Source organism: Simochromis diagramma, unplaced genomic scaffold, assembly GCF_900408965.1.
Source record: "Simochromis diagramma unplaced genomic scaffold, fSimDia1.1 OVJJ01000682.1, whole genome shotgun sequence".
Classification (NCBI taxonomy): Eukaryota; Metazoa; Chordata; class Actinopteri; order Cichliformes; family Cichlidae; genus Simochromis; species Simochromis diagramma.
In genome coordinates this window covers 3,646,713-3,664,937 of record NW_024387359.1, presented here as the reverse complement: position 1 = coordinate 3,664,937, position 18,225 = coordinate 3,646,713, and the positions used below count along the sequence as shown (strand labels likewise).

At 41.7% G+C, this 18,225-nt stretch overlaps 1 protein-coding gene across 7 annotated transcripts in view; it reads right to left on the bottom strand.

Annotated features, from left to right (window-relative positions):
• The window catches only part of rasgrf2a (Ras protein-specific guanine nucleotide-releasing factor 2a), a 47,586-nt gene extending 29,961 nt beyond the window's left edge, over window positions 1-17,625 (bottom strand). For 3 of the 7 annotated variants that reach the window (XM_040007386.1, XM_040007387.1, XM_040007390.1), the window contains exons 1-2: window positions 16,809-17,624; window positions 6,378-6,484 (exon numbers count right to left, since the gene is read on the bottom strand). In XM_040007386.1, coding sequence (XP_039863320.1) covers window positions 6,378-6,484; window positions 16,809-17,087 — 386 coding nt within the window. In that variant the 5' untranslated portion in view covers window positions 17,088-17,624. Of the gene's footprint in view, window positions 1-6,377; window positions 6,485-16,796 lie in introns of all 7 variants that reach the window. The other 4 variants (XM_040007383.1, XM_040007388.1, XM_040007384.1 and 1 more) reach the window with 3 other exon arrangements.
• Window positions 17,626-18,225: the final 600 nt, after the last annotated feature.

Genomic DNA, 18,225 nt, shown 5'->3' with positions numbered 1-18,225 from the left:
ATGTACCAGAAGTATCAAGAGTAACTTCTGCAGTATTATGTTACACCTAACATTATAAGAAATGTCTTCATCCCTGAAATGCCTTCATTTGATCCAAAACACAAAACAATAATACCTAGAAAGAAAGACAACATTTCTCTCAGGAACAGAGAGAGGGGACAGTCCAGTCTCTATTCCTGTTTATTCTGCACACCTCAGAATTCCACTGAATTGTGCTAACAGCACACTTTACTTTTTGAGGTTCTCCGAATCTCACTCGCACTGACTAAGCTGTAAAACTGTGAGGAACCTTGGAGTCATTTTTGACCAGGATATGTCCTTCAATGCACATATTAAACAAATATGTAAGACTGCTTTCTTCCTGCGACAGACTGGCGACCTGTCCAGGGTGTACCCCGCCTCTCGCCCTATGACAGCTGGGATAGGCTCCAGCGCCCCCCGCGACCCTGAAAAGGATAAGCGGAAGCGAATGGATGGATGGATGGATGCTTTCTTCCATTTGTGCAACATCTCTAAAGTTAGAAATATCCTGTCTCAGAGTGATGCTGAAAAACTAGTTCATGTATTTATTACTTCCAGGCTGGACGACTGTAATTCATTATTATCAGGAAGTCCTAAAAACTCCCTGAAAAGCCTTCAGCTAATTCAAAATGCTGCAGCAAGAGTACTGACAGGGACTAGAAAGAGAGAGCAGATTTCTCCTGTTTTGGCTTCCCTTCACTTGCTCCCTGTTAAATCCAGAATTGAATTCAAAATCCTGCTCCTCACATACAAGGTCTTAAATAATCAGGCCCCATCTTATCTTAATGACCTTGTAGTACCATATCACCCTATTAGAGCACTTCGCTCTCACACTGCAGGCCTACTTGTTGTTCCTAGAGTATTTAAAAGTAGAATGGGAGGCAGAGCCTTCAGTTTTCAGGCCCCTCTTCTGTGGAACCAGCTTCCAGTTTGGATTCGGGAGACAGACACTATCTCTACTTTTAAGATTAGGCTTAAAACTTTCCTTTTTGCTAAAGCATATAGTTAGAGCTGGACCAGGTGACCCTGAATCCTCCCTTAGTTATGCTGCAATAGATGTAGGCTGCCGGGGATTCCCATGATGCATTGAGTTTTTCCTTTCCAGTCACCTTTCTCACTCACTATGTGTTAATAGACCTCTCTGCATTGAATCGTACTTGTTATTAATCTCTGTCTCTCTCCCAACCGGCCGCAGCAGATGGCCGCCCCTCCCTGAGACTGGTTCTGCCGGAGGTTTCTTCCTGTTAAAAGGGAGTTTTTCCTTCCCACTGTCGCCAAAGTGCTTGCTCATAGGGGGTCATATGATTGTTGGGTTTTTCTCTGTATCTATTATTGTAGGATCTACTGTACAATATAAAGCACCTTGAGGCGACTGTTGTTGTGATTTGGCGCTGCATAAATAAATTTGAATTAAATTGAATTAAGCTACCCTCCATAACCGGACGAGTAAATGGTGGATAGAAAGTAATTATGTACTTACATGATGGATGCAGGTTGCTGATGAACTACAAGGATAAGTTACTTTAGTTGTTGTTAAACTGAAGTGTTAAGCAGTTATTTTATACTTTTAGTGCTAGTTTTCAAGGAAACCAATACCTAGACTACTTTTGTGCTTACATTTGGCTTATAGTATATTGTGTCATGGATATAATATCATATGTAAGATTAAAACAATAATCAATGGTAAGACTTTGAGCAGTAATGAAGGAGTGAATGGTAAATGGCCTGTATTTATATAGCGCTTTACTAGTCCCTAAGGACCCCAAAGTGCTTTACACATCCAGTCATCCACCCATTCACACACTGGTGATGGCAAGCTACATTGTAGCCACAGCCACCCTGGGGTTCACTGACAGAGGTGAGGCTGCCGGACACTGGCGCCACCAGGCCCTCTGACCACCATCAGTAGGCAACGGGTGAAGTGTCTTGCCCAAGGACACAACGACCAAGACTGTCCAAGCCGGGGCTTGAACCGGCAACCTTCCAATTACAAGGCAAACTCCCAACTCTTGAGCCACGATCATCTCTAACAGACACGTTGATGGTTTGGAGGAAATGATTACTGAAGTTAACTCAGAATCAGAATCAGTATCAATCAGGCGGAAACAAAATTAGTATCAATAGTATAGATAGTATGTGTGATGTTTATGAGTCATTTCTTTCGTAACTGTTAAAACCTCTGAAGAAATTCATGACGTCATTACTAGTTAAGTTCCAACAGAGCTCTGACTCTTGGCCAGCATGGCTTTAGTGCTAGAGAGAAAGGTTTTTCTTATTTTTTTCAATCAGTGAGGAGTAGTACGGCTTCTTAGCTTCACAGTTGGCTTTTTTATAGAGCAACAAAAGCTTTTTTCCACAAAATAAAGATCTTCTAAATTAGTGAGATGTAATTTTTTACGTGTTACTTATGGGTTATCTACTTTAAGGTTCACGTTGAGACTCTAAAACTACCCTAGCCCTCTGATGCATAGTGGTCACTGGAGTGGACAGCTACTAAAACGTACATATCTCTTTAATGCATTGGTTTCTATGGTGGAACTGCATATTAGCCTCTAGAGTGCTCTCTGCTGCCATGCTCCATTGAGGTCAATTCAGTGTTCAGTTAGTGCAACTGCAAGTAAATTTCCTCTGAATCAAAGATGGCAGACAAACTGTCACCCCTGCCGACCACTGCTGGCATATCCTGTCAATCCTTCTATGATAAAAGAGCCCAACAGGTAAAAAAAAATATGATGATATGCAGTAACATCTAGGGAAGGATATTATCTGTTTGGAATAAGAAATTGTTATGTCTAATATGTAGAAAACTATGATGAACCATGTGTCCAATGAAGTGGGCATCATGCATTACCCACTATATTTTTTTAACATAAGTCATAAATTGTCTCACTGTTTTTTGGGACTGTTTTGGTTATGAGTAAGCATATAATTGTTACATTTATAAGCTATTCATTTAAAATATATAGTTTTGTGCAGATCAGCTGTAGTTTGAGTTACTATAATAATTATTTTATCATATTTTGTAGACTTCAAATGCAGCAAAGAATAAGGCAGCATACAGAATAGTCCAGGAAATTCCATCCAGCTCCAGTGATGATGATTTCATTGATGAGGGCAGTGATGATGAGTTCAGTGATAAGTCCAGTGATGATGAGTGGCTGCCAGAGCAGAACAGAGACATAGGAGCTACGGATGATGAAGACACAGACAGTCAGGATGCAGAAAGTGAGAACAATGAGGGGCAGGATGAAGAGGAAGGTCAGCATGATCAGGGAGCTGTGGGAGATGGGTACATGGCACCTGACCATACTCAAGCCCGCAAAAATATTTGGAAAGTCCAAGACAATAACTTTGATGGAGACTTGCCTCCTTTTCTAGGAGAGTGGAAATTGAATGTGGAGGGGAAGGATCTCATAGATTTCTTCAGACATCTGTTTCCAGCAGATCTAATTGATAATATAACATACAACACCAACTTGTATGGGAAAGAACTGTCAGTAACAGGAGAAGAGATTCACCCTCCAGCAATGCAAAAGAGGAAGACCCAGTGGGACCCCACAACCCGTGAAGCGGAGAGCAGTCACCAAAGTAGCCTGTGAGGTCAGGTTTGCCACAGGATATCACTGGCCCCAACTCACCGAGGTAAAAAATGCAAACAGGTGCCATGATGTTGCGTGCACACGGAAGACCAAATACATCTGCATGCAATGCTGTGTGCCATTGTGCCCTGGATGCTTTGCAAACTTTCGCACAGCCTAGCTGTGATGAACATAGAAGTGTTCGGAGATGCAGAGACTAAGATGTCAGTTTGTGTTTTCTTCCAGCATGTTAATAAGGGCTTGGTAATACTGTCCTGCATCGTTATAGAACTGTGTAGACTCAAAAATGTTTCTCTTGTTGGAGATAGTTTGCCATATTCAGGTGTAGGATTCACAGCTAGGACTGTTGATTGGTTTTGTTATTTACGTCTAAACATTGGGGCCTTATGAGTTGAAAGTTCCAAAAAAATTGCTGAGATGTTTTTCAAAGGATACAAGCAAACAAGTGTTTGTATATTTACAATAGAACACAAGGTAATTAATTTTTACAGTAAATTCACAGTATTTCATGCTAAGTGCTCGGGCGCATGTAGTCCACTGGAGTGGACAAGTTTATAACTTTATAAAAAAACGTATTTTTGGAAAAAAAAGAGTTGAACATTTTTTTTCATGTCCTGAGAAGAATAAAAGTATTTAGGAAAAAAATCTTGACCAAGGCTTTCATAATTCATGCATCAGAGGGCTAGACAGGTAAAGCCGTCTGGTGCTGGTTTAGCTCAGTGGTTGAGCTGGCAACCATATGTTACAGTGGGGCAAAAAAGTATTTAGTCAGCCACCGATTGTGCAAGTTCCCCCACTTAAAATGATGACAGAGGTCAGTAATTTGCACCAGAGGTACACTTCAACTGTGAGAGACAGAATGTGAAAAAAAAATCCATGAATTCACATGGTAGGATTTGTAAAGAATTTATTCGTAAATTAGGGTGGAAAATAAGTATTTGGTCACCTCAAACAAGGAAAATCTCTGGCTCTCACAGACCTGTAACGTCTTCTGTAAGAAGCTTTTCTGTCCCCCACTCGTTACCTGTATGAATGGCACCTGTTTGAACTCATCATCTGTATAAAAGACACCTGTCCACAGCCTCAAACAGTCAGACTCCAAACTCCGCCATGGCCAAGACCAAAGAGCTTTCGAAGGACACCAGGAAAAGTATTGTAGACCTGCACCAGACTGGGAAGAGTGAATCTACAATAGGCAAGCAGCTTGGTGTGAAAAAATCAACTGTGGGAGCAATCATCAGAAAATGGAAGACATACAAGACCACTGATAATCTCCCTCGATCTGGGGCTCCACGCAAGATCTCATCCCGTGGGGTCAAAATGATCATGAGAACGGTGAGCAAAGATCCCAGAACCACACGGGGGGACCTGGTGAATGACCTGCAGAGAGCTGGGACCAAAGTAACAAAGGTCACCATCAGTAACACACTACAACGGCAGGGAATCAAATCCCGCAGTGCCAGACGTGTTCCGCTGCTGAAACCAGTGCATGTCCAGGCCCGTCTGAAGTTTGCCAGAGAGCACATGGATGATACAGCAGAGGATTGAGGGAATGTCATGTGGTCAGATGAAACCAAAGTAGAACTTTTTGGTATAAACTCAACTCGTCGTGTTTGGAGGAAGAAGAAGAAGAGTTGCATCCCAAGAACACCATACCTACTGTGAAGCATGGGGGTGGAAACATCATGCTATGGGGCTGTTTTTCTGCCAAGGGGACAGGACGACTGATCCGTGTTAAGGACAGAATGAATGGGGCCATGTATCGTGAGATTTTGAGCCAAAACCTCCTTCCATCAGTGAGAACTTTGAAGATGAAACGAGGCTGGGTCTTCCAACATGACAATGATCCAAAACACACCGCCCGGGCAACAAAGGAGTGGCTCCGTAAGAAGCATTTGAAAGTCCTGGAGTGGCCTAGCCAGTCTCCAGACCTCAACCCCATAGAAAATCTGTGGCGGGAGTTGAAAGTCCGTGTTGCTCGGCGACAGCCCCAAAACATCACTGCTCTCGAGAAGATCTGCATGGAGGAATGGGCCAAAATACCAGCTACTGTGTGTGCAAACCTGGTAAAGACCTATAGTAAACGTTTGACCTCTGTTATTGCCAACAAAGGTTATGTTACAAAGTATTGAGTTGTATTTTTGTTATTGACCAAATACTTATTTTCCACCTTGATTTACGAATAAATTCTTTACAAATCCTACCATGTGAATTCATGGATTTTTTTTTTTTCACATTCTGTCTCTCACAGTTGAAGTGTACCTCTGGTGCAAATTACTGACCTCTGTCATCATTTTAAGTGGGGGAACTTGCACAATCGGTGGCTGACTAAATACTTTTTTGCCCCACTGTACATGGCCTGAGTGGAGCAATGCAGGATTGAGTCTGACCTGCAGCCCTTTGCTGCATGGCTTTCCCATCTCTTAATAATAATACATTTTATTTAAAGGCGCCTTTTAAAATACCCAAGGACACTATACAGAACAAATGAGACAGGCATAAAAACAGGAAATAAACACACTCCTGCTCTACAGCAGGTATTTTTCAGAGTTTTATGCTACATGCCCTTCCTGATGCAACCAAGGGAAATTTGAATCGCTGGCTGGAATTAAACTAAAAACCTTTCACTTACAAGGAAATATCTAAACCACTGCAGTATGGAGCCATTAGAAAGATCAAGTCGTATACAGATGAAAATACATAAATTACAATATTTTATAACATTGTAAAAGAGTGAAAACTCTTGTCACTTCATACCTGGCCTGCTGGATGCCCTCCACCCATTCATTGCAGTCCAACTCATCCTCTGTTCGCATCTCTAGAGGTTTCTGCCCATCGTGGCCAAAATTGACCATGAAGTAGTACTATGTGAAAGAAAAGAGACAAAAAGTAATGTGACTTCATGCTTGGAAAAAAGATCTCTAATCTTAGGTCAGAGTATTTTTTTCAACAGGTTTATTCAGGCTTACAATCTAGACAATGACAGAATTATTATATGTTTTTACCTCAAGTTTAATGAAACTACATTAATGTATGTGTGCAACATACAGTCCAAATCAAAAGATTAAGACCACTTGAAAAATGGAAAAAGAAATACTATTTTGCGTGATTGGATCTTAACAAGGTTCCAAGTAGAGCTTCAACATGCAACAAGAAGAAATGGGAGTGAGACACCGACGCGCTTTTAATTTCCCTTTTTAATTTCACTTGTCTCGTGAATTCTTGCTTGATGTCATTTTTTGTTGCTATTATCTTTTGTTTGTTAAAGGTCTAGTGTTGGACACATAAATAATTCAGTGACAAGGCCAGGAAACAGTCCAGATTTCAATCCAGCTGAAACTCTATGGTGGAAATCGAAAGAAATTGTCTTTGACAAGAGTCCTATAAAGCTGATCTCTCAAAAGAGAAAACTAGAACCAGCTTGAATATTATTTTTTATCAGTAAGTAAATGCCTCAAAAAGCCACTTTCCTTGTATGTCTCAAAAATTAGAGTTTTTGTGTCAAATCTGTTATTTGTTTATTGGCTACAAAGTAGAAAAGATGAATGAACATCCTCCAGCTGCGGTGATAAATTCCATAATTTAAGCCAATTGTTATACACCTTGTATACACAGACTAATGAAAATAACTGTTGGCTGCAGCCCTAAGGAACATCCACACTTGGTTCACATTTTCATATTCAGCTTCCTCGTCAGAGTTCTTGCCCCAAGTAACAGCACAAAGAGCACAAGTAACACTAAAATAGCACACAGAAAACAGACCTGCTTCCTCATGAGTGGAGGTGATAATTGGAAGAGTACAAGGGCTCCACTTCAAAATGAGAATTAGTGCAAATAATACGAAGTACATTCAGATGCACTTACACACATGTATCTGTAAAGATGAGGACAAAATGATTAGTATCCTCCTAAGACCTGAACGCTTCCACAGCATGCATTTTTAATTTTGCTTTGCTATTTGGGCTGATTGGCACCTGATGAATGTAAAAACAAAGAATTACCACTTCTTTTTTTAACCTAATTTTTCTTTCTGAGAAAAATGAGATCTACATATGAGGACATTCATTTTAAATTTTGATAGAACAGTGGCAGTATAATGTCCTCGTAAGTGGATATCAGGCCCTTGTAGAGAAAAATTAAGTATTTTGGTCTGGACATCCCAAAATGTCCACATCCCAATAGGAGGGTATTTACCCCTAGTTTTGTCAAAATTTTCAACAAGGGCAATTCTAAACATACTAGTTTTCTTTAAAGTATTCTTATTATTGTTATTATTGTTATTATTATTATTTCAGAAAAAAATTACTAGGGTCAACATTTTTAGCCCATGAAAATCTTTTCTGTGCAATGATGTTCTTTAGCTTGGTTATCTCCACACACAGTGTAAAACTTCAGCAAGAGTTGTCACTTAAGAAAGCCAAACAGTACAGAACTCTCCTGGAAGAGGTTTGGAGTGAAAGATTGCAAAGAATCAGGAAAGAAAACTAGTGAAAAATGTGTCTTAAGACCCTTAGAACAACTCCCAAGACTCGAGCAAATGAATGAGAAAGTCGGGAATTGTATTCTCAAAGAAGACAATTCCTAGAAACCTACACAGGAATGGCTGCACAGAACAGAAAACTACACTTCAAAAGTATTTCTTATCCATTTACTAGATGCCTATGTTCAAATTATGTGATTTGCACAAAGGCGTTGTCAAGGCTTGTACTTCTAGAGACAGGCAAAGATAAAGTTGTTAAATTATACCATGACACCAATGAGTACTTTTCATGAACATGGGCATAATTTTCACTGGCAGCACGGTGGCACGGTGGTTAGCACCATTGCCGCACAGCAAGAAGGTCCTGAGTTCAATTCCAACATCAGGCCGGGGTCTTTCTGTGTGGAGTTTGCATGTTCTCCCCGTGTTTGTGTGGGTTCCCTCCGGGTACTCCGGCTTCCTCCCACCATCCAAAGACATGCAGCTTGTGGGGATAGGTTGATTGGATAATCCAAATTGTCACTAGGTGTGAATGAATGGTTGTCTGTCCCTATGTGTTGGCCCTGTGACAGACTGGCGACCTGTCCAGGGTGTACCCTGCCTCTTGCCCTATGACAGCTGGGATAGGCTCCAGCACCCCCCGCGACCCTGAAAAGGATAAGCGGAAGCGAATGGATGGACCTGGTGTCCGCATATATGGAGATCACATTTTTGGTTATTTAGACCCGAATACTCAATTTTGCTCTACAAGGGCCTGATATCCACTTACGAGGACATTATACTACTACTGTTCTATCAAAATTTTAAACGAATATCCACATATGTGGATGTCATTTTTAGAAACAAAAAGTGGGTAAAAGAAAAAATCTGGTAATTCTTTGTTTTTACATTCATTGGGCCCCAATCAGGCCAAATATCAAAGAGAAATTCAAAATGCATGCTGTGGAAGAGTTCGGGTCTTAGGAGGTTAAATAAAATATGAAGTAGAAAAATGCAAATATAAAAACAAAGCCAGCTGTGTTAAAGCAAAACTATATCAAGCTAAATCGTTTCAAGGCTGAACAAGGTAATCATAATTATCATACTTCAGCACTAAGCAGGAGAGGAACTACCAGACCCCCGTCATCAACGAGTGCCCAGTGGAGAGAGTGGACAGCTTCAAATACCTCGGAGTTCACACATGATTCATAATTATTATGAATCAGGGCTAATCTAAAGAAGGGCATCAAAAAAGCCAAACACCATTACAAAAAGAAGGTAGAAGAACACTTCTCCAACTCCAACCCCCGACGCATGTGGCAAGGACTCCAGACCATCACAGACTACAGGACCACCAAACCCTCCCCCGCATCCTCTGATGTCTCCTTCCTCAACGAGCTCAACAACTTTTATGCTCGTTTTGAGCGAGGGAACCCCACAACCACAACCAAAGCAGACATGACGCCAGACCATCAACCTCTGACTCTCTCCCCCACCGATGTAGGAGCGGTGCTGAGCAGGATCAATGTCCACAAGGCTGCAGGCCCTGATGGCATCCCCGGGCGTGTTCTCAGAGCGTGTTCTGGGGAGCTTGCAGGAGTGCTCACAGACATATTCAATCTGTCCTTGGCCCACGCTGTGGTACCGGCCTGCTTCAAATCCACCTCCATTGTCCCGATACCCAAAAACTCCAACCCATCTTGCCTCAATGATTACCGCCCAGTAGCACTCACCCCTCACTAAGTGCTTAGAGCGACTGGTCCTAGCACACTTCAAATCCTGTCTCCCCCCCACCCTGGACCCCCACCAATTCGCATACCGCCAGAACAGGAGCACAGAGGATGCAGTCTCCATCGCAATGCACTCTGTCCTCTCACACCTGGACAACAACAACACCTACGCCAGAATGCTGTTTATAGACTTCAGTTCAGCATTCAATACAATCCACCCCTCACAACTCATCAGGAAACTGACAGACCTGGGCATCAGTTCCCTCATCTGCAAATGGTTACTGGACTTCCTGACCAACCGCCCCCAACATGTCCGGCTGGATAACCACTGCTCATCTACCATCACAATGAACACCGGTGTACCACAAGGCTGTGTGATGAGCCCTTTCCTCTACTCCCTCTTCACCCACGACTGCAGACCTGCTGATGGTTCCAACACCATCATTACGTTTGCAGATGACACCACGGTGATTGGCCTCATCAGTGACAACGATGAGGCCGCCTACAGGGAGGAGGTGGATCGTCTGGCTGAGTGGTGCGACAGAAATCAACCTGCTGCTTAACACCGAGAAGACCAAGGAGCTCATCGTGGACTACAGGAGGAATGCTGACCCACATCCACCCATCCACATTAAGGGGACGGCTGTGGAGCGTGTGAGCAGCTTCAAGTTCCTGGGAGTCCACATCTCCGAGGATCTCACCTGGACGACCAACTGCTCCAAGCTGGTCAAGAAGGCTCACCAGCGCCTCTTCTTCTTGAGGACTCTGAGGAAGAACCACCTGTCCTCAGACATCCTGGTGAACTTCTATCGCTGCACCATCGAGAGCATCCTGACCAACTGTATAACAGTCTGGTACGGGAACTGCTCTGCCTCGGACCGGAAGGCGTTGCAGAGGGTCGTGAAAACTGCCCAGCGCATCGCCGGAGCACCACTTCCTGCCATAAAAGACATCTACAGGAAGCGGTGTCTGAAAAGGGCTGGGAAAATCATCAAAGACCCCAGTCACCCATCACATGGACTCTTCACCCTCCTGCCCTCTGGGAGGCGCTACAGGAGCCTCCGGACTAAGACCACCAGGTACCGGAACAGCTTCTTCCCCACAGCTGTCAGACTCCTGAACTCTGCCTCCTGACATCTGACCCACGTTAAACTCATGGACTGAACATACACACAATGGACAACTGTACCCTCAAACACACAATAATAACATGGACTGAACCACCACTCACAACCACCAGCACTTTATATAGCCTCTGTAGAAACTATCTACACCCTCACTTATCTTAACTGCACTACTGTATAGCTCTGTGTAAATAATCATTCTGTACATTCGATAATCTTTAATCCTACAACTGTTTACAACTTGCATAGTTCCCATTTCTGTATAGCTGTATATCTCAGATTCTGTAAAGTTATTTATTTCATATTCTGTATAGTTTTTCATATTTATATCCTGTTCATAGCCTGTACATAGCTTGTACTCACTACAGCCTGTACATACTTATAGTTATAGAATATTCACAACATACTTCATACCGTGTACATTATAACATACCATAATAGACCCATTTCTGTAATATACTCACATATCTATATTATTGCTAATATATATTGTAATATATCTATATCACTAAAGCACTTCTGGATGGATGCAAACTGCATTTCGTTGCCCTGTACCTGTGCATGTGCAATGACAATAAAGTTGAATTCTATTCTATTCTATTCATAAACCCACTTCAACTTCTGGTTTTTAGTCATTTTACTTGGTGCTATTTAGTGCTTCTGCAGCAATTGTGGCAGCCAGCATGACTGCCGAGGACACTCAGCAGATGAGCCTGTGCATATAAAACTTTGGGACGCGCCATGTATCTTTAAAATTAAAAAAAAAAAGGTCATTGTAGCGGGGCGTGGCCTGTGGTGCCGTGCAGGGAAGGCAGACGCACCTGCACGGCATCCACAATCATGCCCCGCCATCTTAAATATGGGACTGGGTCCTGCCTGGGGGTTGGTGGTGTTGATGTGGATGTGCACAAAATAAAAATGTACAGAACACAACTGGGTCCGCCGTGCATGTTCACAGTGGTGCCAAAATCCAGGACGGGAGACACGGCAGACCCAGGACTGGGCCAGCAGAATGAGGAGCTGGCCAGAATGGTGGCCGAGCTGGCGGCCACGCAGCAGAAGCAGGTGGTGGTAGCACGCCGTTGGCAGGAAGAGGGGCTAGGGATGCCAACTGTCCGGGCCGATTCTCTCTCCCGCTCGCGGGGGGAGGGGAGCAGGATCAGCCGGATGGCTCCCTGGCCTGGCGATGGGGGTATGTAGCGGGCGTGGCCTGTGGTGGCGGGGCGTGGCCTGGCCTGTGGTGCCGTGCAGGGAAGGTGGACGCACCTGCGCGGCTTCCACAATCATGCCTCGCCATCTTAAATATGGGACTGGGTCCTGACTGGGTTGGTGGTGTTGATGTGCACAGAACAATAAAAATGTACAGTACACAACTGGGTCATGTTCACAGTCATTCATTTGTTTGTGAAGCTAGTTTTACAGCAAGGTCTTAATGGAAAATTTCAAAAATAAATAGAAATTTGTTAAGGATTCTGTGAGCTCACAATCAACTATCCTGTGAGGTCGCTGAGCCACTTCTGCATTTAGAGAAAATGTCTCCAGGTTTTCTCCCACTTTGCCTCTGCAATCTAAGGCAGAGATCTTTGCAGTTTTAGAACTCTGATCACATTTTTCTGAGTATAATCTGGATGTATGATTATAATTATGCACAGGGTTTTTGCTGATTTTTTTCTTTACATTAGCATTAGCTGGCCGTCCAGTTGATATAGATTGCTGCTGCCTCTGCGGTAAAAGACTGCCTAACTTCTCATTTTAAAGCCAATTTGTTCTCTTTTTGTGTCGTTTCTGAAGACAACAATACCACCATTGACTCCTAAGCTTATGAATATGCTGTAATATTTAAGCTCAGTAGGGACTTCTACTTATACATATTGCAGGCTAAATCTATTTTTTACAAGTACTTATCGTGTTTAAGTTCACTGGGGCATTTGACAAGGGTATACATAATTTAGCAAAGACACAAATACAAATCCTGACTCCACCTGTTCCACTTTATGCATGAATACAAGATTCTAATCCCTTTAAATCATAGTGAAAATCCATCCCATATCACATTTTCAAATTTCATATTTTATTTACAAGTTTTTTTTTTAAACTAACTAAAGTATGACAGGAATGAGCCCATCATCAAATACTCAAAAAGCAGTCACCAGTAACTCAATGCATGTTTCAGTCCTTTTTTTTTTTTTTCATTTGTCATATCGTTGTCCCTTCAGCTGTTTGCTAAACCATACTAATGAGGTTAGCACGTGTAACAAGGAACAGCAGTTCATCAAGACTTGGATTTCATAATACACCAAACTCCTTTGCATGGCAGTTTTAGGAGTACTTATCCATTTAAAAACAAAAGACACACAAAAATAACCTTACAGTAACCTGAAAACTTTAGCATGTCTCTAACTACCTTAGCTAAACCCTGTATTTCAACATTTCACATAAAATAACTTGTATTGTTGCATTTGTCATAAAAAAATAATTAAAACTGAGCTTTAACACACACCCCTGCGTTATATTTTACGGTCTTACCAAGGTTCCACACTGGTAAGCTCATAAACATAAGGGACCCTACGGGCTCAGGAGAAAAAAAAAATACAACAAAACGTTAAAAAAAAAAATTATCCAGGAGTGACACAAACTTTCAATAGGCAATATGTTAAAAGTAGAAACTGCAGAGGTGCATTCACATGACAAACTCTGTTTTTTATTTAATAAATTAATATGAATTCAAAATAAATTGCTGTTTTTTCTCAAGGACAACTTAACCCAATATGACTGCAGAAATTTGAACATGGTTATGCACTAATTTTCCAGGAAAATTACTATTTTATTAATTCAGAGAAATACGATAGATTTTCTCTGAGGTCAGGCAGTAGAGATCATCTACTAATCCAGAGGTAGGAGATGAATCTCTGGCTCCTCCAGCCCATACATGGGTATGTTACTAAACTGAGTTGTATTTAAGTCATTATAGTCTGTATTTGCCAAACATTAAGTCCTTAACAAAGTCACAACCCTCTAATCCATGAGATATGGGTCAAATAAACATATAAATTACTTGCTGAATATCAGTTTTTTCCTTTCCTATGTCTGACAATATAGTTTGCTAAAAGGGTGCCACAGAGAGAAAGCAGGTCTGTATAGTAATGATGTAACAAAAAGCGGGTGAGGGACACTTGCTAGCGTGTGTCGGCTACAGACCAGAGAGGCTTAAGGGCTTGTTTGTGTGCGTTGGGGGGTAGGGTGGGGGTTACATAACCATCAAGGCTTGTGCAGCATCCTTGCATTGCTAATGCGGCTTCCCCGGTCACAAGCCTGCTTTAAGCACAAGGATAACAATAAGTGAGACGAACAGACGGACAGGGACAGACAGAGTGAGAAATAGGGAGCTGTAAGCTGCCTTGCCCTGCATCGAGCATCACCGCGTTCACTCACAAAAAAACACTTCATCAGTCTGCTATGCACAGATGCAAACATGAGAGCTCCCGCTTACAGCCAGGACCACTTTCAACACGACCTGACCTGCAGGACAATGGTGCTGTGTTACTTCCTTCGTCTCTCTTTCACTCACAGAGCACTGAGGACATAAGCTGCGGTCTGGGCTACTTTTTATACTATGCAATACATATTTGTGTGGTTTTCACTACAGTTATTTTCATTACTGAATCATTGTCTTTAAATTATATAAAAAATATAATAGACATTAACTATATTATTAGGATGTCATTAAAATCTGTTTTTCAAAGATAATATCATCTGTGTATAAAGAGTATAAATAATTTTATTTAATGTGTAATTAAATAAAATGTCAATAAAATGTCAAGGTAATTACAAAAACACGTTTGGGACTGAGAAATTCACATGTACCCCACTCAATTCATTAAAAAGTGTTGAAAGGAAGATGAAGCAGTGTGCTTGTGTCACACATGGAAGATTAAAGTAAATATTTAGTTGATCTGAGCTAAGGTAACTTCTTGTCTCATTTTTTGGCTAACATTTCAGCTGTCCCAGGTTGTAATAAGTAGCTGCTGTTTGTGAAGAGAGGCCTTCGTTAGTTAGAAAAGTGATTCATAAGCACTAATCCTAATAATAAGTCAGCTAAAGTGGTTATAAACTGGAAACCGATCTCAGTGTTTAAACACTCACAGAAATAAAACACAACACAGTGTTTTTGTGACATTTAGCTTGTTTCTGAACTTAAACTGACATGAACAGGAGTTAGGAGTTATGATTACTAAACTCAGTAATGCAACAATTATGAATGCTCAGAAAACTAGAAAAAGGGAATATTTGATGATTTGTATTAAAAAAGACTACTAAAAAACTTGATCTCATGTTATTGCACTTTTTAATGCTATTAAATTAGCAAAAATGCACACTCATTAAATGATCAACCTACACTGTGGTTATAAAAATTACTGTTGAAATAGATCAAATAGATTTTCTATTAAAGCTCAGTTACAAACAGTTTCTCTATTCCCGAATGTCTGTCAGTATGAGTGGATCTCCCTAATATGGTCCACGCAGTGCACAAAAGGCCCACCTTCCATTTCTAAGAAGGAGCCAATCAAAAAAGGCAAGAGGAAAAGAAGAGTTGCGGGGCAGCACCCAAGCTTTGGTTATTTTGAACTCTGAATCATCCAAAGCTACCTTACTAGAATCCAAGAATAAAAATATTGAGGTAGAAATAAGCATTACAGATCAAGCATTATGATCAAACACAGGATTTACATCACAACTTCACTGTGCAAACACATACCAAGGAAGACTGTGCCATATTTAAAATACGTACATTGTTTTGGACTTTTTCACATTACAAGACCAAGCAATATGAAAAAAGTGTACTTAAACAGTATTTTTGAAGAAATTACACTAGGTTTTGTTGTTATTTGGTTACACGTGTACCATACTCATAGAAAGGCAGTAGAGTACAGTAAAAGGTAGTCTCCCAATAGCACAGGTAGCACTAGTGCGTAGCAGCATCCATGTGTGAGATGCAGTTGTGTTGACTTGGTATTCAGACAGTGACTGCAGGCAAAACAACGAGCAAGGATGCTATTCTTAGTCTAGCACAGCATCATCCTAGAGCAGTACCACATATCGGATACAAACTCACAAACAGAAAGTATTACATATTCACAGCAGAATCAATTTTCATTATTTAAAAACACACTAGTGTGATTTTTCACATTTAGCCTTTAGCCTCAGTTAAATATCCTTTCAAGAAAACGTCCATATTTTCATATCTCTGATTGTGTAACGTCAAACTTACTGTATGTCCCATTTCACCAACTACCAACTTCATCACTATGGAAACACATCAGTCAAGTGGCACATAGGTGAGGCTATAATGGGCAGCAGCATTAGCATTAAGCATGGTGAGAAGGGGGAAGAAGAAAAAGATCTTTTAGTTGCTTTATATTTTCCTACTACTAACTATAGTACAAACGGTTTTAGCAATTATTTTAATATTACTCGACAGTTCATTTTAGCCTCTTTCAGCTCATTGTTCTGATTTATAGATAAATTGGTGATTCTAAATTGCCCACGAGTGCGCATGGTCTCTCTGTGTTAGCCCTGCAACCGACTAGCCACCTCTCCACGGTGTATCCTGTATGTGGCAGGAGTATCAATAGTATCAAATAGTATTTAAATAGTGACAGAATTATTTTACTAACTAAAACTGCTATACATAATACCTTCTGAATTCCTGATAGCTAGAGTTTTGGGAGGGAAAATAAAGAAACGCTGAGCAAGACTCATGACACCGTGTATGTGTGGTGAGGACTTTTTAAAGGGACTCAAGAAAGACAGAAATGAAAGAGCAAAGAAAATTGACGGTTTTTCACGCTAAAAGCACGTTTACCGTGGGACGCACCTGCTGCTTCTCAATAGCATCCTTGCTGATGGCGGACACTTTGGACGCCGGTGCCCTCTCGCATGTGCATCCCTCCAGCAGGTATATACCCGAGGGCCGTGCGCTCTGGTCGTTCTCGAAGTAGAAGAGCACATTCTGGTAGAGGGCGAAGTACTTCTCAGCCCAGCGACTGTTCTCTGTGGTCTTCTTGCTCAGGTAGCCGCGCTTGGTCCCCTCTTTGCGCGCAACCACTGACAGATACAGAGCGTGGCCCTCATTGTACCGCACGCTCTTCTGCATTATGTTTACACTGAGTCCTGTCCTTATTTTGGTTCCAACTTCAAAGAGCAAACATATGTATCACATCACGTATCCTCGATATCGCTACCGTTATCTCTACCGGATGGATACTGAAGAGAAAGTGGTTAACATCTCATCTGCAGAAAAAGGTAATCCAGGTTTACCATGGCATAAAAAGTTGGAGAGTGCATCACTCTTACCAGACTGTCAAATACACGCTCCAGTGTCAGCTGAACCGTTGAAAAGCAGCACCGCTTCAACACATCTCCATGCTGCAAAGTTCGGACATGACCTAGAAAGCCAGTGTGTTTCTGTCCTGGTGGTTAAAAAAATGAGGAAAACGACGGAGTGTGTAGTACCGCCAACAACAGCACACAGAAATAGACTCAGTGAACAGACGGTGAAAACAGAATCACGACGGACATCAGCGCTAATCGGCTTTGACATCAACTTAGATCGCCGCAGCCCGCGCGCTGCTCTCTGAGCGCGGAGCCTCGCAGGAGTTCCATTTAAGCAGCGCAAACCAAAGTGCACCAAAGTTTACACACCCACAGTTTTACACAGCACACGTTTCGCTGTGGAAAAAACAAAAAAAAAGAAGTCCCTGCTGAGGAGGGCTGGTTCCCGCTTTGCTCAGGTCCAGTTTGTTGGTTCTCTCAGGTGGATAGTGATATTTTTCATGAAATCTGCCTCCTTTAGAGGTTTGGTATAAAATTGTTCGCAGGTTTGTTGACATCAAACTTGGGGATTTTTTTTTACTCAGCAGTTTGGATATTGGTGCCCATATTAAACCGGATAAATCTTGTAGCCTACTTTTTTCTCCAAATGCCTCTTTTTGGTTTTTGATGACCAAAAGCAAGCAATTTTATCAAAACAAGAGACCAAAGTATATGTAAGGTGTATTGCTATTAAGTGTGTGTGTGTGTGTGTGTGTGTGTGTGTGTGTGTGTGTGTGTGTGTGTGTTGGGGGGGAGGTGGAGGTCCGTTACCAGCTATTTCAGCCTAATTTTGTTACGTTTACATGAGCATTATTCCCTGACCTCTGAAATCAGCAAAGCAACCTAGAGTTGGTTGTGTAACAAAAATTCCAGCAGATCAACAGTTTCAAACCAGGCTGTATTGGGGTTTTTGAGACAAA